Below are 26,222 nucleotides of genomic sequence, written 5' to 3'. Positions count from 1 at the left end.
CGTTGGGATTAGGGTTAGGGGTGTGTTTGGATTAGGGTTTCAGTTATAATTCGGGGGTTTCCACTGTTTAGGCACATCAGGGGCTCTCCAAACGCGACATGGCGACCGATCTCAATTCCATCCAATTCTGCATTGAAAAAGTAAAACAGTGCTCCTTCCCTTCCGAGCTCTCCCGTGTGCCCAAACAGGAGTTTACCCCAACATATGGGGTATCAGCGTACTCAGGACAAATTGGACAACAACTTTTGGGGTCCAATTTCTCCCGTTACCCTTGGGAAAATACAAAACTGGGGGCTAAAAAATAATTTTTGTGGGGAAAAAAAGAGATTTTTTATTTTCACGGCTCTGCGTTATAAACTATAGTGAAACACTTGGGGGCTCAAAGTTCTCACAACACATCTAGATAAGTTCGTGGGGGGGTCTAGTTTCCAATATGGGGTCACTTGTGGGGGTTTCTACTGTTTAGGTATATTAGGGGCTCTGCAAACGCAATGTGACGCCTGCAGACCATTCCATCTAAGTCTGCATTCCAAATGGCGCTCCTTCCCTTCCGAGCCCTCCCATGCGGCCAAACGCTGGTTCCCCCCCACATATGGGGTATCAACGCACTCAGGACAAATTGGACAACAACTTTTGGGGTCCAATTTCTCCTTTTACCCTCGAGAAAATACAAAACTGGGGGCTAAAAAATTATTTTTGTGGGAAAAAATTTTTGTTTTATTTTTACGGCTCTGCATTATAAACTTCTGTGAAGCTCTTATTGGGTCAAAGTGCTCACCACACATCTAGATAAGTTCCTTAGGGGGTCTACTTTTCAAAATGGTGTCACTTGTGGGGGGTTTCAATGTTTAGCCACATCAGTGGCTCTCCAAACGCAACATGGCGTCCCATCTCAATTCCTGTCAATTTTGCATTGAAAGGTCAAACGGCGCTCCTTCCCTTCCGAGCTCTCCCATGCGCCCAAACAATGGTTTACCCCCACATATGGGGTATCAGAGTACTCAGGACAAATTGTGCCACAACTTTTGTGGTCCAATTTCTTCTCTTACCATTGGGAAAATAAAAAATTGGGGGCGAAAAGATAATTTTTGTGAAAAAAAAAAAGATATTTTATTTTTACGGTTCTGCATTATAAACTTCTGTGAACCACTTGGTGGGTCAAAGTGCTCACCACACCTCTAGATAAGTTCCTTAGGGGGTCTACTTTCCAAAATGGTGTCACTTGTGGGGGGTTTCAATGTTTAGCCACATCAGTGGCTCTCCAAACGCAACATGGCGTCCCATCTCAATTCCAGTCAATTTTGCATTGAAAAGTCAAATGGCGCTCCTTCCCTTCCGAGCTCTGCCATGCGCCCAAACTGTGGTTAACCCCCACATATGGGGTATCAGCGTACTCAGGACAAATTGTACAACAACGTTTTGGGTCCATTTTCTCCTGTAACCCTTGGTAAAATAAAACAAATTGGAGCTGAAGTAAATTTTTTGTGAAAAAAAGTTAAATGTTAATTTTTATTTAAACATTCCAAAAATTCCTGTGAAGCACCTGAAGGGTTAATAAACTTCTTGAATGTGGTTTTGAGAACCTTGAGGGGTGCAGTTTTTAGAATGGTGTCACACTTGGGTATTTTCTATCATATAGACCCCTCAAAATGACTTCAAATGAGATGTGGTCCCTAAAATAAAATGGTGTTGTAAAAATGAGAAATTGCTGGTCAACTTTTAACCCTTATAACTCCCTAACAAAAAAAAATTTTGGTTCCAAAATTGTGCTGATGTAAAGTAGACATGTGGGAAATGTTACTTATTAAGTATTTTGTGTGACATATCTCTGTGATTTAATTGCATAAAAATTCAAAGTTGGAAAATTGCGAAATTTTCAAAATTTTCGCCAAATTTCCGTTTTTTTCACAAATAAACGCAGGTAATATCAAAGAAATTTTACCACTATCATGAAGTACAATATGTCACGAGAAAACAGTGTCAGAATCACCAGGATCCGTTGAAGCGTTCCAGAGTTATAACCTCATAAAGGGACAGTCGTCAGAATTGTAAAAATTGGCCCGGTCCATAACGTGCAAACCACCCTTGGGGGTAAAGGGGTTAAAGAAAATCTCCACTCGAATTTTTTGTTGGGCCGAAAAACACTTAAGGTACCTTCACACTAAACGATATCGCTAGCGATCCGTGACGTTGCAGCGTCCTGGCTAGCGATATCGTTCAGTGTGACACGCAGCAGCGATCAGGATCCTGTTGTGATGTCGTTGGTCGGGGCTAGAAGGCCAGAACTTTATTTGGTCGCTGGCTCTCCCGCTGACATCGCTGAATCGGCGTGTGTGACGCCGATTCAGCGATGTCTTCGCTGGTAACCAGGGTAAACATCGGGTTACTAAGCGCAGGGCCGCGCTTAGTAACCCGATGTTTACCCTGGTTACCATCCTAAAAGTAAAAAAAACAAACACTTCATACTTACCTTCCGCTGTCTGTCCCTCGGCGCTGTGCTTCTCTGTACTCACTGTGAGCACAGCGGCCGGAAAGCAGAGCGGTGACGTCACCGCTCTGCTTTCCGACCGCTGTGCTCACAGCCAGTACAGAGAAGCACAGCGCCGGGGACAGACAGCTGAAGATAAGTATGAAGTGTTTGTTTTTTTTACTTTTAGCACGGTAACCAGGGTAAACATTGGGTTACTAAGCGCGGCCCTGCGCTTAGTAACCCGATGTTTACCCTGGTTACCGGCATCGTTGGTCGCTGGAGAGTTGTCTGTGTGACGGCTCTCCAGTGACCAAACAGCGACGCTGCAGCGATCTGGATCGCTGCAGCGTAGTTTAGTGTGAAGGTACCTTTACTGTCCCTGACAGCAATTCACCTGAAAGGTACTGCAAATATTCAGGCAGATTACCTGAGTTGCCAGGACATTCATCCTGGTGAATGGAGCCTGGATTATCAAACATTCAACATTCTAGTATGCAAGTGCGGTCTCCCAGACGTCGACCTCTTTGCCTCTCACCAGAATGCAAAGGTCGAAACCTTCTTCTCCTTGAACCCAAGAGGCAATCCCAGAGGAATAGATGCCTTAGTCCAAGATTGGCGTTTTCATCTAGCCTACGCCTTTCCACCAATCACAATTCTTGCAAAGGTTCCACGGAAAATACGGATAGAAAGGACCCCGACTATTTTGATAGCTCCATTATGGCCCAAAAGAACATACGGTATATACCGGAGGATCATGAGTCAAAAATTGGCCAAAAAGTAACAAAAAAATTATTTATTTATAGAAAATTCATATCCTTGATATACACTTTAAAACATACATAAATTTGTATAGTAAATAACAGTACATAGAAAGTTACGCTGTGACTTAATCCTTGGATGCAACCAATGATCCAGGAAAACCGAACAGGACACAGGTGAATCAAGTGTTAATATAAAGTACACATTGTCTGCACATGAATGCTAGGTCTGATGCATGGCTCATAGAACACATAGTGTAACCACGTACTTGCATTAATTATGCTGGTAACATTGCCATACACCATGAGTATGCAGACCAAAACATGTGAAAATAAAATAAGAAGGTGAGAAAACTAATTACCCATGTGTGTCAGAGTACCCTGTCTGGATCCTGGTTCCTGACCCCCAACGCGCGTTTCGCGTCTGTGTATTGCCGCTTCCTTCACACCAGTTGTAAATGAATTGAACACCTATGTGATTTGAAGAGATCACTAAAAATAACGTAAAAAAAATATACACCCTTAAAATTTGGCTATAACCTTTTATATTAAAAAATAAACCCTCAACCAACTCCGTATTGCATGTGTGGCCATTTGTGTACATACACCAGTTTTAAATTTACCTTTGTGAAATGATACTATGGACATTTTTATAAAACATTTTATTAATTATTTTTTAATTTCCTTTTTTTTTTTTTTACCATCACAATTAGGAGCTACAATGCTCTTTATTTTAAATACAGGTACATCAACTGGACATAGTTTCAACATTAAAACAAAAACAAAAAAAAATTGAAAGAAAAAAACCACACACACGCTCACACACTGAAACCACATGCTGTACAGACCACAATACTTATTAAATACATCACATTAAAAAAAAAATGCACGTGCACTCACCCAGTTGCACAGACGCATGCACCCGCAATCATCCAGACACACGCACGCACAAAAGCACACAGGCGCAGGCATAACGCACAGACACAAAAGCACACAGCCGTATGCAAACACACAGATGCATATGCACAAAAGCACACAGGCAGACACAAACACGCACGCACACACAGACATGCACACAGACGCACACAAAAATGGTAGTACGCACACTGGCTGGAAGACTGTAGCTTGATGCTGGCTTCGGGCACCACAGTCAGGCCTCTGGCTGCATAGGTTTTATAGCAGGCCTCTGGATACTGGCTGGACAGTGGCAGGCCTCAGGCTGGAGCTGGACTCTGCCAGGACGCTGGCTGGTTCAGGACGATGGCAGGCCTCTGGCTGTCTTCAGGTTTAGCTCTGGCTGTATTCAGTACGTTATACAGACACATGGCACACGCACACACAAACGCATGCACAACGCATGCACACACCAAAGCAAACAGGCACACACACACACACACGAAAGCACACAGGCGCACACCAACACACACAGATGCACATACACAAAAGCACACAGGCAGACACAAACACACACGCACACACAGATGCACGCAACAATGGTAGTATGCACACTGGCTGGAAGGCTGTAGCTTGACGCTGGCTTCTGGCTGCATAGGTTTTATAGCAGGCCTCTGGATGCTGGCTGGACAGTGGCAGGCTGGAGCTGGATTCTGGCAGGACGCTGGCTGTCTTCAGGTTTAGCTCTGGCTGTAATCAGTACGTTATACAGACACATGGCACACACACACACACACACACAGACATGCACATAGACGCTCACAAAAATGGCAGTACTCACACTGGCTGGCAGGCCTCTAGCTGGTTGCTGGATACAGGTTTTGCTGGCAGGCCTCAGACTCGATGCTGGCTGTTTTCAGGCTGGATGCTGTGTTCAGGCTGGCAGGAGTCTTGCTGGCACATTTGAGCTTGAAGGCCCAGGCCAGCTTTATATAGATTTGGGGGTGTCTGGCCAATTGGCTACAAAATCCTGTTTCTGAGCATGCTCAGTGTAGAAAAACATATTGCAGCGCTGCATTCCGTCATACGACGTGTCACGACGGATCCTGCGCCCATAGGCTTTCATTCTAGCCAACGACGCATGCCGCAGGATGCGTCGCGACACGTTTTCCAGACACAGACAAAAAACGTTACAATTAACGTTTTTTTTCCAGATGATGGGTCGCCAAATTCCGACGCATCCGTCGCACGACGTACACAATGCGTGACAATCCGTCGCCAATACAAGTCTATGGGAAAAAACGCATCCTGCGGGAGATTTTGCAGGATGCGTTTTTTTCACAAAAAGACGCTTTTTGACGTCCGACGAACAACGCTAGTGTGAAAGTAGCTTCAACCTATGGAAAGCCAAATCCGCTGTGCCCATGGTGCGGAAAATACCGTGCGGTAACGCTGCATTGTATTTTCCGCAGCCTGTCAATTCTTTGTGTGGAATCCGCAGCATTTTACACCTGTTCCTCAATAGGAATCCGCAGGTGAAATCCACACAAAAAACACTGGAAATCCGTGGTAAATCCGCAAGTAAAACGCAGTGTGTTTTTGCCTGTGGATTTTTCAAAAACGGTGTGGAAAAATCGGCACACGAATCCGCATCGTGGGCACTTAGGGTTAGGGCTGGAACTAGAGTTAGGGTTGGAATTAGGGTTAGGGTTGGAATTAGGGTTAAGGTTAGGGGTGTGTTGAGGTCAGGGTTAGGCTTGTGGTTAGGGTTGGGATTAGGGTTGGTTGTGTGTTGGGGTTAGGGTTGTGATTACGGTTATGATTAGGGTTAGGGGTGTGTTGGGGTTAGAATTGAGGGGTTTCCTCTGTTTAGGCACATCAGGGGTCTCCAATCACGACATGGCGCCACCATTGATTCCAGCCAATCTTGCATTCAAAAAGTCAAATGGTGCTTCCTTCCTTCTAAGCCCCGACGTGCGCCCAAACAGTGGTTTACCAAAACATATGGGGTATTGGTGTACTCAGGAAAAATTGTACAACAATTTTGGGGGTCTAATTTCTCCTGTTACCCTTGGAAACATTAAAAAATGGGTGCTAAAAAATTATTTTTGTGGGGGGGGGAAAAATCATTTTTCATTTTCATGGCTCTGTGTTATAAACTTCTGTGAAGCACTTGGGGGTTCAAAGTGCTCATCACACATCTAGGTGAGTTCCTGGGGGGGGGGGGTCTAGTTTCCAAAATGGTGTCACTTGTGGGTGAGTTCAAATGTTTAGCCACACAGGGGCTCTCCAAACGCGACCTGGTGACCGCTAACAATTAGAGCTAATTTTTCATTGAAAAAGTCAAATGGCGCTCTTTCCCTTCCGAGCCTTGCTGTGTGCCCAAACAGTGGTTTACCCCCAAATGTGAGTATCTGTGTACTCAGGAGAAATCGCCCAACACATTTTAAGATCCATTTTATCCTGTTACCCATGTGAAAACTAAAAAATTGAGGCTAAAATAATTTTTTTGTGAAAAAAAAGTACTTTTTCATTTTTACGGATCAATTTGTGAAGCACCTGGGGGTTGAAAGTGTTCACAATGCATCTAGATAAGTTCCTTGGGGGGTCTAGTTTCCAAAATGGGGTCACTTGTGGGGGAGTTCAAATGTTTAGGCACACAGGGGCCCTCCAAACGCAACATGGTGTCCGCTAAATATTGGAGCCAATTTTTAATTCAAAAAGTCAAATGGCGTTCCTTCCCTTCCGAGCCCTGTCGTGCGCCCAAACAGTGGTTCCCCCCACATATGGAGTATCGGCGTACTCAGGACAAATTGTACAACAACTTTCGGGGTCAAGTTTCTCCTTTTACCCTTGGGAAAATAAAAAAATTGTTGCTAAAAGATCATTTTTGTGACTAAAAAGTTAAATGTTCATTTTTTCCTTCGATGTTGCTTCTGCTGCTGTGAAACACCTAAAGGGTTAATAAACTTCTTGAATGTGGTTTTGAGCACCTTGAGGTGTGCAGTTTTTAGAATGGTGTCACTTTTGGGTATTTTCAGCCATATAGACCCCTCAAACTGACTTCAAATGTGAGATGGTCCCTAAAAAAAAATGGTTTTGCAAAATTTGGTGTAAAAATTAGAAATCGCTGGTCAAATTTTAACCCTTATAACTTCCTAGCAAAAAAAAAATTTGTTTCCAAGATTATGCTGATGTAAAGTAGACATGTGGAAAATGTTATTTATTAACTATTTTGTGTCACATAACTCTCTGGTTTAACAGAATAAAAATTCAAAATTTGAAAATTGCAAAATTTTCTCCAAATTTCTGTTTTTGTTCACAAATAATCGCAAAAATTATCGGCCTAAATTTACCGTTGAAGTGTTCTTGAGTTATTACCTCATAAAGGGACACTGGTTGGAATTGCAAAAAATGGCCAGGTCATTAAGGTCAAAATAGGCTGGGTCATGAAGGGGTTAATTGAGACATCAGTAGGTTAAGTGTTTTTGAATATCCATATTGAATCAGGAGCCCCATATAATGCTCCAAACAGTTTATGATGGATTCCATAAGATGCTCCATATTAAAATATGCCCCATATAATGCTGCACAAATGTTATTACCCCATAAGATGCTCCATACAGACATTTGCCCCATACAATGCTGCACAAATGCTGATTATGGCCCCATAAGATGCTCCATAGACACATTTGCCCCGTATAATGCTCCACAAATGTGGATTATGGCCCCATAAGATGCTCCATAGAGATATTTGCCCCATATAATGCTGCACATGGCCCCATACAGATATTTGCCCCATATAATGCTGCACATGGCCCCATACAGATATTTGCCCCATATAATGCTGCACATGGCCACATAAGATGCTCCATACAAATATTTGCCCCATATGCTGTTGCTGCGAATAAAAAAAAATGACATACTCACCTCTCAGGCCCCCGGCACTTGCTATATTCACCTGCTCCTTGTGCCAGCGCCGACGGCCGCTGTGTCTTCCGCACTGACGTTCAGGTAGAGGGCGGCACGCACTAATCGCGTCATCGCATCCTCTGACCTGATCGTCAGTGCAGAGGATGGGGAAGACGCAGCGGCGCTGACGGTGGAACAGGGAGCAGGTGAATATCGTGCACTGCCTCCCCGTCATACTCACCTGCTCTTGGCGCAGTCCCGTCTGTTCCCTGGCGTCGGCAGCTTCTTCCTGTAGTGAACGGTCACATGGTACCGCTCATTATAGTAATGAATGTGGCTCCACTCCTATAGGAGTGAAGTGGTTTACATATTCATTACCGTAATGAGCAGTACCATGTGACCGCTCACTACAGGAAGAAGCTGCCGGGGAACCAGGGACACCGCACCAGGAGCAGACCCCTGGGTATGACTCCAATATAAGCCGAGAGGGGCAATTTCAGCCTAAAAAAATTCTCGGCTTATACTCGAGTATATACTGTATTTTTTATTTGCCTAAAATACAAAGAAAATGTGAAATTTTTGAACTTTAGGCCTTTTAGAGATCATTTCATCTTCACCTTGCTTAACTGTTCACAATAACTATAGTTTTGACTAGTGGTGCCCAAACTTACCGTATATTGACACACAGTAGCGTGTAAATTTATATATAATATACACACGTTATTGCTTTTCATTTCACTTACCGTATATACTCGAGTATAAGCCGAGATTTTCAGCCCAAATTTTAGGGCTGAAAGTGCCCCCCTCGGCTTATACTCGAGTCACGGTAGTGGCAGGGTCGGCGGGTGAGGGGCTGAGGGCGCTGGGGTATACTTACCTAGTCCCAGCGATCCTCGCGCTGTCCCTGCCGTCCCACGGGCTTCGGCGCTGCAGCTTCTTCCTCTCTTCAGCGGTCACGTGGGACCGCTCATTAGAGATATGAATAAGCGGCTCCACCTCCCATAGGGGCGGAGCCGCGTATTCATTTCTCTGTCAGCGGTGCCGGTGACCGCTGACAGAGAAAGAAGCTGCAGCGCGGAAGACAGGAGGGGACAGCGCGAGGATCGCCAGGACTAGGTGAGTATGTTATATTCACCTGTCCTCGTTCCAGCCGCCGATCCATCTTCCCGGCGTCTATCTGCGCTCTGACTGTTCAGGTCAGAGGGCGCGATGACGCACTAGTGTGCGCGGCGCCCTCTGCCTGATCAGTCAGTGCAGACAGACGCCGGGACCAGACGCTGGGAGCTGCAAGTAGCGAGGTTAGTATGGCTTTTTTTTTTTTCTATTGCAGCAGCAGCGGCCATTGCACAGATTAATGTGGGGCATCTATGGGGCCACTATGAACACTGCAGAGCACTGTATTGGGGCATCTATGGGGCCACTATGAACACTGCAGAGCACTGTATTGGGGCATCTATGGGGTCACTATGAACACTGCAGAGCACTGTATTGGGGCATCTATGGGGCCAATATAAACACTGCAGAGCACTGTATTGGGGCATCTATGGGGCCAGTATAAACACTGCAGAGCACTGTATTGGGGCATCTATGGGGCCAATATAAACAGTGCAGAGCACTGTATTGGGGCATCTATGGGGCCACTATAAACACTGCAGAGCACTGTATTGGGGCATCTATGGGGCCAGTATAAACACTGCAGAGCACTGTATTGGGGCATCTATGGGGCCAGTATAAACACTGCAGAGCACTGTATTGGGGCATCTATGGGGCCAGTATAAACACTGCAGAGCACTGTATTGGGGCATCTATGGGGCCAGTATAAACACTGCATTTCCACCCTAGGCTTATACTCGAGTCAATAAGTTTTCCCAGTTTTTTGTGGCAAAATTAGGGGGGTCGGCTTATACTCGGGTCGGCTTATACTCGAGTATATACGGTAAATCACTTTGATCCTCTAGCAGCAAGATGTGGCCAAACATGCACTAATATCAGGACAAATTAAATTTCTTGCTATGGTTTCATTGCGATGTATTTTCTTTTCTTTCAGGGCCACTGTATCAGTACATTCTGGTAGAACGTAGAGGGCAGAACCAAAATGTCGGATTTATACAACTGAACCGGCCCAAAACACTGAACGCATTGAGTGATGAGCTAATGGCTGAGATCAACCTAGCTCTTGACTCTTTTGAAGAGGATCCACAGATTGGGGCAATTGTTATCACAGGGAGTGAGAAGGCATTTGCAGGTTAGTTTTGCCTGTTTGAAATTCTACAAATTTACCGTAAATATTTGTTGCCCAGCTTTGAGGCCATGTTCACACGTAGGGTCGGGTCTCTGCGGGTTCTCCTGCAGCGTTATTTGATAAATCTGCAGGACAAAACCGCTGCGGTTATCCCTGCAGATTTATCACGTTTTGTCCTGCGGTTTCCGCTGCGGGATTTTCTCCTACTATTGATGCTGCATATGCAGCAATATGCAGCATCAATAGTAATGTTAAAAATAAAAAAAAATGGTTATACTCACCCTCTGACGTCCCGATCTCCTCGGTGCTGCAGGCGGCTGTCCGGTTCCAAAGATGCTGTGCGAGAAGGACCTTCGTGACGTCACGGTCATGTGACCGCGACGTGACCGCAGGCCCTGCTCGCATAGCAACCTGAGACCGGACGGCCGCGTGCAGCACTGAGAGGAGAGTATATCATTATTTTTTATTTTAATTCTTTTTTTTTTAACCACAAATATGGTTCCCGGGGCCTGGAGGAGAGTCTCCTCTCCTCCACCCCGGGTACCACATGCACATTATCCGCTTTCTTCCCGCATGGTGGGCACAGCCCCATGCGGGAAGTAAGCGGATCAATGCATTTCTATGTGTGCAGAATCGCTGCGATTCTGCACAAAGAAGTGACATGCTGCGGGTTGTAAACCGCTGCGTTTCTGCACGGTTTTTCCCGCAGCATGTGCACAGCGGTTTGCGGTTTCCCATTGATTTACATGTTTACTGTAAACGCAATGGAAACTGCATCAAAATCGCCGCAGTTCCGCGGTAAAAACCACAACGTGTGCACATAGCCTGAAAATCATTCCCCCTCCTGCATGCACTTCAATTAGTGTCAGACTAACAATGGTTCAGCCAGCAGCTATCTCGGCCATCTCCTCAATACACAGGAACACTGGTTCTCCTGAGCACTGCTGAGTTCTATGTGAGAGCTGCTACTAGACATCTCTGGTGGCAACCTATCTCAGGGATCAAAAGGATCTGAAGTCCGAAAGTGGATGTGCCTGATCCTTAATTACTTCAACAATCTGCTTTTTGGGGCCCCAATACACACTGTCGGTTGATCCCATTGACATCAGTGGTTTCGGCGCATGTTAGTCTAATGGTTGTGGGGGAGCCTTATAGAAGCACTCCCTTCAAAGTTTTTTTTTTTTTCTTCTCATAATGTACCGTATTTGTCATCATATTATATACCTCTGTGTACTTAAAATTGCTCCGTTTGCCCTTCTACCTAGCTAATTCGCTTCTGTCTGCTCGAAGTAGAAACAAGAAGTCACTTTTTCCCCTATTATTTCCCTCTTCAACTCTTGACCCAACTTATGCAGGGAAAATTTGACTTTCTGTTCTTACACATAGGACTACTGCTCCCATCAGCCTATCAGCCGATGCCAGTAACCAGATGTAAACGTTATGCCTCCAATCACAGCTGCGGGCTCATGCTGTCATTTGACAGCGTGAGAACCGCAGCTGTCTGACAAGCATAATGATTTTACTGCCAATCAGAAGCAGTGTTTGCAGCGCTGTCATGCACATGACAGCATGGCAAACACTTAATGTTTGGGCCCCCCGTTAAAGTGAATGGGGTCCATGTTCGGGTCTGGCTACTGTCCTGGAACCCAAACCCAAACTTTTTTTTTTTAACTGTTCGGCCGAACCTGTCGGACCCAAATATCTAGGGGGTCCGCCCATCTGTAGTTGGAATATATTAATAAAATACAAATTTTGATGGGAGTGCTTCTTTAACACTAAAATATTTTGCAGCTTGTAGTACGACTTGGGTACTTTGCTGCTGGAAGTGTGTCCATATGAATTCCAGCAGAATGTTAATAATTTGATAAATAAACAATTGAATATTTTCATTTTCCTGGCAGCTGGTGCTGATATCAAAGAAATGCAAAATCGTACTTTTCAGGAGTGCTATAGGGGGAACTTCCTGTCTCCTTGGAACCGTCTCTCTTCAATGAAGAAGCCAGTTGTTGCAGCTGTTAATGGCTATGCAGTAAGTCACCGCATATGGGTATTTTCTCATAGCTGATCTCTGTTCTAAAGAAAATCCAATAACCAATCACAAATGTGATGATAAAATATATTTTATGGACCAGTACAATAAAATAAATTCTTGATTAAGAAGTAAAGGGGTTTTCCAGATTTAGGCTAAATGCACACGTTGCAGAATTGCAGCGTAAATTTCCGTGGCAATTCGCAACTCCTGCTGCAGGTATATCGCATGTGAAATTGGCATGTGTATTCCCACTAAACACTAGCGTTTTACAAGCGCAATTAGCTTGCAGAATGCTAGCGTTTTCCAAGCGATCTGTAGCATTTCTTGGAAAGGTGATTGACAGGTTGGTCACACTTGTCAAACATAGTGTTTGACAAATGTGACCAACTTTTTACTATTGATGCTGCCTATGCAGCATCAAATAGTAAAAAGATCTAATGTTAAAAATAATACAAAAAATGTTTATTCTCACCTTCCGACGACCCCCGATCTCCTCAGCGGTGCACGCGACCGCGACGTCATCGCAGGTCCTTCACACACAGCATCCCTGGGTACGGAAGGCACCTCGTGCACCGCTAAGAGGCGGGAGGCCACGGAGGGCCATCAGAAGCTGAGTATATCATTTTTTATTTTAATTCTTTTTTTTTAATATGGTGCCCAGTCCGTGGAGGAGAGTCTCGTCTCCTCCACCCTGGGTACCATCTGCACATGATCCGCTTACTTCCCGCATGGTGAGCATAGCCACATGCGGGAACTAAGCGGATCAATGCATTCCTATGTGTGCGGAATCCCGCGATTCTGCAAATTAATGAACATGCTGCATTTTTTTCCGGAATGCGTTTCCGCTCAGGAAAAAAACGCAGCATGTGCATACAAAATGCGGATTGCATTCTATTAATAGGATGCTTAATGTGAGTGTTTGTTTTGCGGTTTTATCGTGATTTTATAGCGAAAAAATGCGAAAAATCCGGAACGTGTGCACACAGCCTCAGAGTATTGATGTTTGATATTGATGACTTATCCAAAGGATAAGTTGTTAAATTAAATATGGGGGAAAAACATTTAAAATAGCTACATATACTGTTACTCCTCAAAAATTCCTTTGTTTTTAATTTTTTTAAAACTCTGTTTATTAAATGCATAGTAGTACATACAGGCAATGATATCCAACAAATACCATAAATTTGACACTTGACCAAAAAGAAAAAACAGGAGAAAACAACCACTCCCTCTCATCCCCACTATGTGCTAACTGAACTCTCACATAATAAAGTCAATGACTATGGTATTGGAACCTGATTATGAAGTGTCTCAAGCAAGTACCATGAGGTGTGTTCGAATTGTTTCCTCAATCTATCTTTAGTGTTGTCTGGTAACGTGGGAATGAATGACGCCCATCTTTCATAGTTACATAGTTATTAAGGTTGAAGGAAGACTATAAGTCCATCTAGTTCAACCCATAGCCTAACCTAACATGCCCTAACATGTTGATCCAGAGGAAGGCAAAAAAAACCCATGTGGCAAAGAGTAAGCTCCACATTGGGGAAAAAAATTCCTTCCCGACTCCACATACGGCAATCAGACTAGTTCCCTGGATCAACGCCCTATCAAGGAATCTAGTGTATATACCCTGTAACATTATGCTTTTCCAGAAAGGTATCCAGTCCCCTCTTAAATTTAAGTAATGAATAACTCATTACAACATCATACGGCAGAGAGTTCCATAGTCTCACTGCTCTTACAGTAAAGAATCCGCCTCTGTTATTATGCTTAAACCTTTTTTCCTCGAAACGCAGAGGATGCCCCCTTGTCCCTGTTTCAGGTCTATGATTAAAAAGATCATCAGAAAGGTCTTTGTACTGTCCCCTCATACATTTATACATTAAAATAAGATCACCCCTTAGTCTTCGTTTTTCCAAACTAAATCGCCCCAAGTGTAATAACCTATCTTGGTATTGCAGACCCCCCAGTCCTCTAATAACCTTGGTCGCTCTTCTCTGCACCCGCTCTAGTTCAGCTATGTCTTTCTTATACACCGGAGACCAGAACTGTACACAGTATTCTAAGTGTGGTCGAACTAGTGACTTGTATAGAGGTAAAATTATATTCTCCTCATGAGCATCTATGCCTCTTTTAATGCATCCCATTATTTTATTTGCCTTTGTAGCAGCTGCCTAACACTGGCCACTGAATATGAGTTTGTCATCCACCCATACACCCAGGTCTTTTTCATTGACGGTTTTGCCCAGAGTTTTAGAATTAAGCACATAATTATACATCTTATTACTTCTACCCAAGTGCATGACCTTACATTTATCCCCATTAAAGCTCATTTGCCATTCATCAGCCCAAGCTTCTAGTTTACATAAATCATCCTGTAATATAAAATTGTCCTCCTCTGTATTGATGACCCTGCAGAGTTTAGTGCATGTAAAGAAGCTGCGGAGACACCATCACGTGTTTCTCGACGCAAGCAGTGAATAGCCAGGCCTTTCCCCGGGAAGGAACAACCACGGGAAGGGCAGCATCCTATGAAGGAAAGCCACCTATGCCAAGCATGGTATCCATCCACAGACAGTGATGAGGGGCAAAAACCCCGAAACAGGTGTGGAGTAGGAATCTGGCTATTAGGAGCAGTGCCTAGTAAAAAGGCTATAAAGGCACAGATGATTGGCCTCGGGGAGACCAAAACATCCAACACTGCGGAGACACCATCACGTGTTTCTCAACGCAGTGATTCCAGAACACTGCCCCCATCCCTTATGGGAAATATGCAGATGCATGTAAAGAAGCTGCGGAGACACCATCACGTGTTTCTCGACGCAAGCAGTGAATAGCCAGGCCTTTCCCCGGGAAGGAACAACCACGGGAAGGGCAGCATCCTATGAAGGAAAGCCACCTATGCCAAGCATGATATCCATCCACAGACAGCTGTTTCGGGGTTTTTGCCCCTCATCAGTGTGGAGTAAGAATCTGGCTATTAGGAGCAGTGCCTAGTAAAAAGGCAATAAAGGCACAGATGATTGGCCTCGGGGAGACCAAAACATCCAACACTGCGGAGACACCATCACGTGTTTCTCAACGCAGTGATTCCAGACCACTGCCCCCATCCCTTATGGGAAATATGCAGATGCATGGGATGGGGGCAGTGTTCTGGAATCACTGCGTTGAGAAACACGTGATGGTGTCTCCGCAGTGTTGGATGTTTTGGTCTCCCTGAGGCCAATCATCTGTGCCTTTATAGCCTTTTTACTAGGCACTGCTCCTAATAGCCAGATTCCTACTCCACACCTGTTTCGGGGTTTTTGCCCCTCATCACTGTCTGTGGATGGATACCATGCTTGGCATAGGTGGCTTTCCTTCATAGGATGCTGCCCTTCCCGTGGTTGTTCCTTCCCGGGGAAAGGCCTAGCTATTCACTGCTTGCGTCGAGAAACACGTGATGGTGTCTCCGCAGCTTCTTTACATGCATCTGCATATTTCCCATAAGGGATGGGGGCAGTGTTCTGGAATCACTGCGTTGAGAAACACGTGATGGTGTCTCCGCAGTGTTGGATGTTTTGGTCTCCCCGAGGCCAATCATCTGTGCCTTTATAGCCTGCAGAGTTTAGTGTCATCTGCAAATATTGAAATTCTACTCTGAATGCCCCCTACAAGGTCATTAATAAATGTTAAAAAGAAGAGGGCCCAATACTGACCCCTGTGGTACCCCACTGCTAACCGCTACCCAGTCCGAGTGTGCTCCATTAATAACCACCCTTTGTTTCCTATCCCTGAGCCAGCTCTCAACCCACTTGCACATATTTTCCCCTATCCCCATTATTCTCATTTTATGTATCAACCTTTTTTCTGGCACCGTATCAAAAGCTTTTGAAAAGTCCATATACACTACATCCACTGGGTTCCCTTGGTCCAATCCGGAACTTACCTCTTCATAGAAACTGATCAAATTAGTCTGACATGAACGGTCCCTAGTAAACCCGTGCTGATACTGGGTCATGAGGTTATTCCTCTTCAGATACTCCAGTATAGCGTCCCTTAGAATGCCCTCCTGGATTTTACCCACAGTAGAGGTTAAGCTTACTGGCCTATAATTTCCGAGTTCAGTTTTTGTCCCCTTTTTGAATATTGGCACCACATTTGCTATACGCCAGTCCTGTGGCACAGACCCTGTTATTATGGAGTCTTTAAAGATTAAAAATAATGGTCTATCAATGACTGTACTTAATTCCTGCAGTACTTGAGGGTGTATCCCATCCAGGCCCGGAGATTTGTCAATTTTAGTGATTTTTAGACGCCGCCGCACTTCCTGCTGGGTTAAGCAGGTGACATTTAATTGGGAATTTTTATCACTAGACATTTTGTCTGCCATGGGGTTTTCTTGTGTACATACTGATGAAAAAAAGTCATTTAGCATATTGGCTTTTTCCTCATCCTCATCCACCATCTCGCCCAGACTATTTTTATGGGGGCCAACACTATCATTTTTTAGTTTCTTACTATTTATGTAGTTAAAGAATATTTTAGGATTATTTTTACTCTCTCTGGCAATGAGTCTCTGTCTCAATCTTTGCTGCCTTGATTTGCTTTTTACAGAATTTATTTAATTTTTTGTATTTATTTAATGCCTCCTCACTACCTACTTCCTTTAATTCTCTAAATGCTTTCTTTTTGTCACTTATTGCGCCCCTTACAGCTCTATTTAGCCATATTGGTTTCCTCCTATTTCTAGTATGTTTATTCCCATACGGTATATACTGTGCACAGGTCCTATCCAGGATGCTAATAAATGTCTCCCATTTTCTTTGTGTATTTTTGTGTCTCAGGATATCGTCCCAGTTAATTGCACCAAGATCCTCTCTCATCCGTTGGAAATTTGCCCTCCTGAAGTTTAGTGTCCTTGTAACCCCTCTACTACACATCTTTTTAAAGGATACATGAAAACTTATTATTTTGTGATCGCTATTTCCCAAGTGACCCCCAACCCTTATATTTGCTATGCGGTCTGGCCTGTTGGTTAATATTAGGTCTTTCAAAGAATTTCCCGGTCATTTTTTCTTTGTTTGTCAGTGTGTCCAGCCAATCCATTTTAAACAAAAACATCATTTTGGATTGAATAAGTGTTGGTGGTGGCACTGGGTTTAACCAATGATGAAGGATACTCTTCATCGTAGGTGAGGCCCTTGATATATTTTGATGACTATCTGCCAGGATGTTGAAAAGCACCCACTGTGGTGTTAATGGAAAAGTAATGCAATCTGTATTTTGGATATGTGAATGAATGCTTTTCCATAATTTCTGCATATGCATGCATCCCCTCAAGTTATGGAGTATATCCGTATTAGCTGAACCACATTTGGAGCATGAATAGGTAGTCCCAGGAGACATTTTTGATTGTATCTCAGCGGTTTTATATGCCCTGTAGAATATCAGCAAAGCTATGTCAGTGTAGCTATTATAAGGGATCGTTTTCTTTTGAGTCAGTGTGGCTTTTAGAAAGTCTTCCATTTCAAACCCTGGTATATCCTCTCTTCAGTTTGCTAAAGCAAATTTTTGTGGTAAAAATTTATTCTTCACTGCCAACTGGTGCAAAATTCTGTGACAAACCTGTCGTGTCAATGTGATCACTGCACCCGGAGTTAAATTAATTTAAAAGTGTAGTTTGTAAAACAGGGTCACTTATAGGGTTGGTTTGCTGTTTTGGCACCTCAGTGGGTCAATGCACTCCCAAACCATAACATCAAAGTCAACATGACAATATGGCGGCGCTTCCCATGAGAGATTTCCAATGTGCCTGAAAAGTCATTCCCATTCCCGGGTGCATTATAAATCTACACATTTTTTTTTCTTGGCTTTACAAAGGCCCTACATGGCCGAAACATTGCTATTTTTCCTGTGTGTACACTGGTGTCAATAAAAATATTTTTTGTGGAAGGAATAGACCTAGTGCCTTGGATTTTTGGAGTATGTGCAATTTCTTCAACATATTGGAAGGGCTGTACCATGTCTGCACGGGACACTGAGTGGTGCATAGAATACGTATGTAGGGTATTGGTGCACTCAGGAAAAAATGGACTGCATAATTTATGAAATTTCTCCTATTACCCTTATAAAAATTAAAAACTTGGAGCTAAAACAACATTTTTGTGGTAAAAAAGTTATTCTTCATCGTCCAATGATGCAAAATTCTGTGTGTCAATATTCTCGCTGCAACCCTAGATAAATTCATTTAGAAGTGTAGTTTTGTCAAATGAAGTCACGCATGGAGTTGTTATGCTATTTTGGGACTTCAGGGGGTTTTCAATGTGACCTGACACCCTTAAACCATTCCAGCAAAATTTGAACTGCAATATGGCTCTTCCTCTTCTGAGCTTTGCACTATGCCTCAAAGCATTTTTTTACCCAATTATTGGGGGTATTGGTACTCTGGAGAAATTGCGTAACAAATTTACAGTCCATTTTCTCCTGTTAATCCTTTTGAAAATTGAAGACTTGGGGCCAAAGCAACATTTTATTGGAAAAATTGGTAATTTTCCCTTGACTGATCCCATTGTTATACAATTCTGTTAATCGCCTGAGGGTTAAAAATGCTCCCTACACCCAATTGCTCAAGAGGTGTAGTTTTCAAAAAATGCGGTTACTTGTGAGGGTTTCTGCTGTTTTGACATGTTGGAGGCTCTTTAAATCTGACATGGCATCCACAATCTATTCCAGCTAAAATTGTGCTCCAGATTGCACTCCTTCCCTTCTGAGCCCTGCGGTTTGCCTAAACAGTAGGGTTCCACCATATATGGGGTATCTGTGTACTCCGTAGATATTGCATAACAAATTATATGGTCCATTTTTTGGCTAAAGCAATATTTTTGTGGAAAATAGTAAAATTTTAATTTTTTCTTAGTTCCACATTGCTTTAATTCTGGTGAAGCCCCTATAGGGTCAACAAACTTCTTCAATGTGGTTTGAAGCACTTTTAGGGGTGTAGCTTTTAAAATGATGTCACTTTGGGGAATTTTTGTGCACGTCAGTCAGGGGGACCTCAGTCATTTCAAATTTCAAAATTTTGTTTTGTAAATTCTGTTGTAAAAATGAGAAATTGCTGATAAACTTTTAACCCTTTTAACTTCCAGCAAAATACCGTATTTTTCGGATTATAAGACGCACCCCAAACTTTGAGGAGAAAAATAAGAAAAAATTTTTTTTTTAACAAATTTGGTGCCCGGCGGTTGATGGCCGTTGCTGCGGGTGTCTCCGGTGCCCAGAGGTGCTGCGTGGGTGTCCGGCGCTGCTTGAGGCTCTGCCAACGTTTTTCGTTTTTGCGTCTTACAAAGCGAAAAATATGGTAATTGTTTCAAAAATAATGCTGATCTCAAGGAGACATGTTAAATGTTATTTATAAACCCCTTCACCCCCGAGCTTGTTTTCATCTTCATGACCGGGCCAAATTTTACAATTAACTATGTGGTAATAACTCTGGAACACTTCAACGGATCCTGGTGATTCTGGCACTGTTTAAACATGACATGAAATTGGAAATTCGATGAAAATGTTACAAATGTATTAATTTTTAAAGTTTTTTTTTTTTTATGCCCTGAAATCAGATAGTTGCCGTATTTTTCGGACTATAAGACGCACTGGACCATAAGATGCACATCCCTATCTTGGTATGCATGGCCCCCTCATGCCTATCTTGGTATGCATGGATCCCTCATCCCAATCCTGGTATTTTCATTAACGGCGGCTCACTGCCGGAGCCCACCTCAAAGCAGGGGATACTGCAAGCTGACATACTCTTCCATCAGCTGTCAGAAAGGGGTTAATGAACAGTATGTTTCAGTTAAAAAAAAATGGTGTGGGCTCCCGCGCAATTTTCTGCGCCAGAGGAGGTAAGCCGGGGGCTAATATTTGTAGCCTGGGAAGGGGCTAATACCCATGGCCACCTCCTAGGCTATGAAGATCAGCCCGCAGCTGTCTGAATAGCCTTTACTGGCTATTAAAATTGGGGGACCCCCCCAAAAATGATGTGGGGTCCCCCTATATTTTGTAGCCAGAATGGCTACGCAGACAGCTGCGGGCTGATATTCATAGCCTAGAGGGGCCATGGACATTGGCCCACCCTGGCTACAAATACCAGCCCGCAGCCGCACCAGAAATGGCGCATCTCTAAGATGCGCCAATTCTGGCACTTAGCCCCTTTCTTCCTACTCCCCTGTAGCTGTGGGATATGGGGTAATAAGGTGTTAATGTCACCTTGCTATTCTAAGGTGACATTAAGCCCAGTTAATAATGGTGAGGTGTCAATAAAGACACCTATCCATTATTAATCCTATAGTAGTGAAAGAGTAAAAAAAAAAAAAAATGCACGACCATAAAAAAGTATTTTAATATTCTTAATTTCACCATACTTACCATACTCAATCGCCTGCAAAAAATTAAAAATAATAAACCAACCGTATACTCTCTTACCGCCGTAGTCCAATTAATAACGAGTGTCCCACGACGATCTCCCCTTTAGAACAGTGACATCGGGTGATGTCACTGCTCTATAGGGCCTCCAGTGACACACTGACAGGATACAATGGCTACTGCAGTGCATCACTGAAGAGGTTACCTTAGTTCATTGCTCTCGCTTTATGGCAAAGCTGCGTGGGAATTTTCCCACACAGCAGTGCCACAAGTGAGAGTATGGACTATTTCTCACAGCGGCGGAAGAATACAGTGCGGGAGGATGATGTGGCAGCTCTCCACAGGAGATCGTCGTGGGACACTCATTTTAATAGGATGTCTGCGGATCAAGGAGTATATTGTTTGTTTATTATTTTAACATTTTTTACAGGTGAGCAATGGCTTCGGGGATCAAGGTGATGGTGAGTATGCACTCTATGTTGTATGTACTGTATGTCTATATGTATGTGTTGTATGTTGTATGCACTGTATGTGTTCATATATTTTTTTTTTTTACATTCAACACATTAGCCGGATGATGGGACTACTAATGTCCCATCATTGGCTAATGTGTCAATCACTGTCACTGTAGCAGGCATAGCCGGATGGGACTTGTAGTCCCATCAAACGATGCCTACACACACACACACACACACACACACACACACACACGACCCCCCAGCACCGCACCGCTCACAGACCCCAGCACAGCAGCGCTTGCAGATCTCGGCACCGCTCACAGCCCACTCACTCTTGATGAGTGACCGCTGTCTGTGGAGGCTGGAAATTGACGTGATGTCGGCGGATGTTAGCGGCAGCTGCAGCCTGGGGGTCACGTGACCCGGACTCAGCCGCCGGCATAGCGCCGCTTACAGGCTAAAACGGCAACAGAAGGTATTTACAAAATTCCTTAGGGGCCCCGGGGGGATACATTGGGAGGTTAATTGAAAGTAGTGGACAACCCCTTTAAAAATAATCATCATACTGTGAAGAGATTTGTGCCTGAAACACTGCACAGACAGAGTTCATGCAGATAAAGGCATAATGAGGAAGGTTGCTGCCAGACATATTCATTGGATTAAGCGTGCAGCTGCCAATATACTATTACAAAGCAGCAGTTATTTGAAGCTGCTGGTGTCTCCGGAGTTCCTCAAACCTCAAGGTGTAGGATCCTTCAAAGGCTTGCTGTGGTGCATAAACCTACTATTCAGTCACTCATAAACAGTGTTCACAAGCAGAAACCGTTGCAGTGGGCCTAGACATACATGATGACTAATTTTCAAACAGTCTTGTTTATTGATGAGTGTCGAGCAACTCTGGATGGTCCAGATGGATTGAGTAGTGGATGGTTGGTGGATGGCCACCATGTCCCAATAAGGCTGCGACGTCAGCAAGGAGGTGGAGGAGTCATGTTTTGGGTCGGATTCATGGGGAAACAGCTGGTAAGGCCCTTTAAGGTTCCTGAAGGTGTGAAAATGACCTCTGCAAAGTACCGTAAGCCGACATCCCCCCCCCACCCTAATTTTGCAACAAAAAACTGGGAAAACTTATTGACTCGAGTATAAGCCTAGGGTGGAAAATGCAGCAGCTACCGGTAAATGTCAAAAATAAAAATAGATACCAATAAAAGTAAAATTAATTGAGACATCAGTAGGTGTTTTTGAATATCCATATTGAATCAGGAGCCCCATATAATGCTCCAAACTGTTGATTATGGCCCCATAAGATGCTCCATACAAAATAGGCCCCATATAATGCTCCATACAGTTCATTATGGCCCCATAAGATGCTCCATATACAAATATGCCCCATATAATGCTCCATGCAGTTCTTTATGGCCCCATAGATGCCCCATATAATGCTCCATGCAGTTCTTTATGGCCCCATAGATGCCCCATATAATGCTCCATGCAGTTCTTTATGGCCCCCTAGATGCTCCACATAATGCTCCATGCAGCTCTTTATGGCCCCATGTAATGCTCCATATAATGCTATATGCAGTTCATTATGGCCCCGTTGATGCCCCATATAATGCTCCATGCAGTTATGTTCCCATAGATGCTCCATATAATGCTCCATGCAGTTATGGCTCCCTAGATGCTCCATATAATGCTCCATGCAGTTCATTATGGCCCCATAGATGCCCCATATAATGCTCCATGCAGTTATGGCCCCATATAATGCTCCATGCAGTTCTTTATGGCCCCATAGATGCTCCATATAGCATTGTGCCACATGTAATGCTGCTGCTGCAATAAGAAAAAAAAAAACCTCGTCGCTGCCCGCTGCTCCTCAGCGTCACTGCACAGGACGCAGAAGATGAGGCGGCGGTGGAACGCGGAGAGGTGAATATGACATACTCCCCCTCTCCTAGCGCGGTCCCTGCATGTCCCACGTCTCCGGGAGCGGCAGCTACTTCCTGTAGTGAGCGGTTCAACGTGAACCGCTCATTACAGTAACGAATATGCGGCTCCACCCCTATGGGAGCGGAGTCCATATTCATAACTTTAATGAGCGGTACCAGTGACCGCTGAACAGGGGAAGAAGCTGCTGTGCCCGAAGACCGTGGCACATTCGGGGACCGCGCCAGAAGCAGGTGAGTATTTGACAGATCTATGAGGGTGGGAGGCCATTCACATCAAAACAGCAGCTCTGGAAGGCTGACTTCATGCAAAGAAATACAAGCAGAAACTCTCCAAAAACTCACAAGCTCAATGGATGTAAGAATTGTGAAGGTGATATCAAAGTAGGATTCCTATGTTAACATGTAACTTGGCCTGCTAGGATGTTTTGGAGTCAAGTAGCTTTATTGTTCAGTGAATGTGACCTCCCAATGCTGCAAATTCCACAAATGAGCATTTTCAGTTCTTCAAAACATATCAAATGTTTAGAAATTCTACTGTGCCTAATAATTTGGAACAGTGCATTTTTAGGTTTTCACTCATTTTGGAGATTATACTGTTATCATTCCCCTGACGAAGCTGTCTTGGGCTCTCCCTCCGTTGCCCTTCACTTGCTGGCTGCCCAGTTCTTGCTATATTTTCTCTATATTCTGTGAGCCTTCTGTCTGGATCACCCTCTAGCTGCCGCAGCATGTTCCCTTCTTATGCTCAGGACGGGTGACAGCCGTGCTCCTTCTTCCTATTTGGGGTAATTATTTGGCCGTATTTGCTGTGGGTAAGCTGCAGCCTGACAGGGTTTTGCTATCGACAGATATATCTTTTGCTGATCAGGATCATTTGATTATCTGCCATATTTGATGCATGTTCTCCACTACTATATGGAAATATTGTGTATTGGGCAGTGTTGGGCACACGTACCGTATATACTCGAGTATAAGCCGACCCGAGTATAAGCCGACCTCCCTAATTTTGCCACAAAAAACTGGGAAAATATTGACTCGAGTATAAGCCTAGGGTGGAAATGCAGCATTTACCGGTGAATTTCAAAAATAAAAATAGATCATTATTTCCCCATAGCTGTGCCATATAGTGCTCTGCACCGTTCATATTGCCCCATATCTGTGCCCCATATAGTGCTCTGCACCGTTCATATTGCCCCATATCTGTGCCCCATATAGTGCTCTGCACCGTTCATATTGCCCCATATCTGCGCCCTATATGCTCTGCACCGTTCATATTGCCCCATATCTGTGCCCTATATGCTCTGCACCGCTCATACTGCGCCATACAGTGCTCTGCACCGCTCATACTGCCCCATACAGTGCTCTGCACCGTTCATACTGCCCCATACAGTGCTCTGCACCGTTCATACTGCCCCATATAGTGCTCTGCACCGTTCATACTTCCCCCATACAGTGCTCTGCACCGTTCATACTGCCCCATACAGTGCTCTGCACCGTTCATACTGCCCCATATAGTGCTCTGCACCGTTCATACTGCCCCCATACAGTGCTCTGCACCGTTCATACTGCTCCATACAGTGCTCTGCACCGTTCATACTGCCCCATACAGTGCTCTGCACCGTTCATACTGCCCCATATAGTGCTCTGCACCGTTCATACTGCCCCATATAGTGCTCTGCACCATTCATACTGCCCCATACAGGGCTCTGCACCGTTCATACTGCCCCATACAGTGCTCTGCACCGTTCATACTGCCCCATATAGTGCTCTGCACCGTTCATACTGCCCCATACAGTGCTCTGCACCGTTCATATTTCCCTATAGATGCTCCACATAAATCTGTGCCGCTGCTGCAATAAAAAAAAAAAAAGCCATACTCACCTCTCTTGATTGCAGCTCCCGGCGTCTCGTTCTGGCGTCCGGTCCCGGCGTCTTTCTCTGCTCTGACTGATCAGGCAGAGAGCGCCGCACACACTATATGCGTCATCGCGCCCTCTGACCTGCACAGTCAGAGCGGAGATAGACGCCGGGAAGATGGAGCAGCGCCCGGCGGCTGGAACGGGGACAGGTAAGTATGACATACTTACCTAGTCCCAGCGATCCTGGCGCTCCCCGCCTGTCACACGGTCTTCTGTGCTGCAGCTCTTCCTGTCAGCGGTCACCGGCACCGCTGATTAGAGAAATGAATAGGCGGCTCCACCCCTATGGGAGGTGGAGCCGCCTATTCATTTCTCTAATGAGCGGTCCCACGTGACCGCTGAAGAGGGGAAGAAGCTGCAGCACAGAAGACCGTGGGACGGCAGGGGGAGCGCCAGGATCGCTGGGACTAGGTAAGTATACCTCAGCGCCCTCTCACCCTCACCCGCCGACCCCACCGCTACCGTGACTCGAGTATAAGCCGAGAGGGGCACTTTCAGCCCAAAAATTTGGGCTGAAAATCTCGGCTTATACTCGAGTATATACGGTATATGGAGGGAGTTTTGCATGTATGGTTTTAACTGTTTTTATGTTACCAATAAAGCTTGTTTGATTTATTATAACTTCTGGTGGTGTGCATACAGTATAGTGGCTCTCCTTTTCTTGTTTATTATCTGTTATCATTGGGAGGTTTCTTCAATAAAATTCAATGTATACTCTAACGGGTGATGACTTTTATTAGACTGACTGTCGTTTGCACTGACCATTTAGGAAAGTCCGAGAAAAATGTCATTTGCATAATAATTTGGAACATGGTGTATGACAGAAGATACTGAAAAGTGACACCATTCTAAAAACTGCACCCCTCTTTGTGCTCAAAACCACATGCAAGAGGTTTATTAACCCTTCAAGTGGTTCACAAACATTTTTGGAATGTGGAAGGAAAAAATGAATATTTCTTTGTCATAAAAATGTTATTTTAAACCCCAATTTTTTTTCCGCAAGGTTAACAGGAAAAAATGGACCCCAAAATTTGTTGTGCAGTTTCTCCAGAGCATGCTGATACTTCACAAGTGGGGAAAAACAACTTTGGGCACACAACAGGACTTGTAAGGGATAGAGCGCCATTTGAGTTTTTGAATTCAAAATTTGTTGGAATAATTATCGGACGCCATGTCTCGTTCGGAGAG

General features: G+C 44.3%; 1 protein-coding gene across 2 annotated transcripts in view; it reads left to right on the top strand.

The window, feature by feature from the left end:
• The window catches only part of ECHS1 (enoyl-CoA hydratase, short chain 1), a 189,127-nt gene that overhangs the window by 32,295 nt on the left and 130,610 nt on the right, over positions 1-26,222 (top strand). For both annotated transcript variants that reach the window (XM_069753051.1, XM_069753050.1), the window contains exons 2-3: positions 10,082-10,279; positions 12,178-12,305. In XM_069753051.1, the coding sequence (XP_069609152.1) occupies positions 10,082-10,279; positions 12,178-12,305 (326 nt within the window). The remainder of the gene's footprint in view (positions 1-10,081; positions 10,280-12,177; positions 12,306-26,222) is intronic.

The sequence above is a fragment of the Ranitomeya imitator genome, chromosome 2 (genome assembly GCF_032444005.1).
Source record: "Ranitomeya imitator isolate aRanImi1 chromosome 2, aRanImi1.pri, whole genome shotgun sequence".
Lineage (NCBI taxonomy): Eukaryota > Metazoa > Chordata > Amphibia > Anura > Dendrobatidae > Ranitomeya > Ranitomeya imitator.
This window is presented reverse-complemented; position numbering and strand designations above follow the sequence as displayed.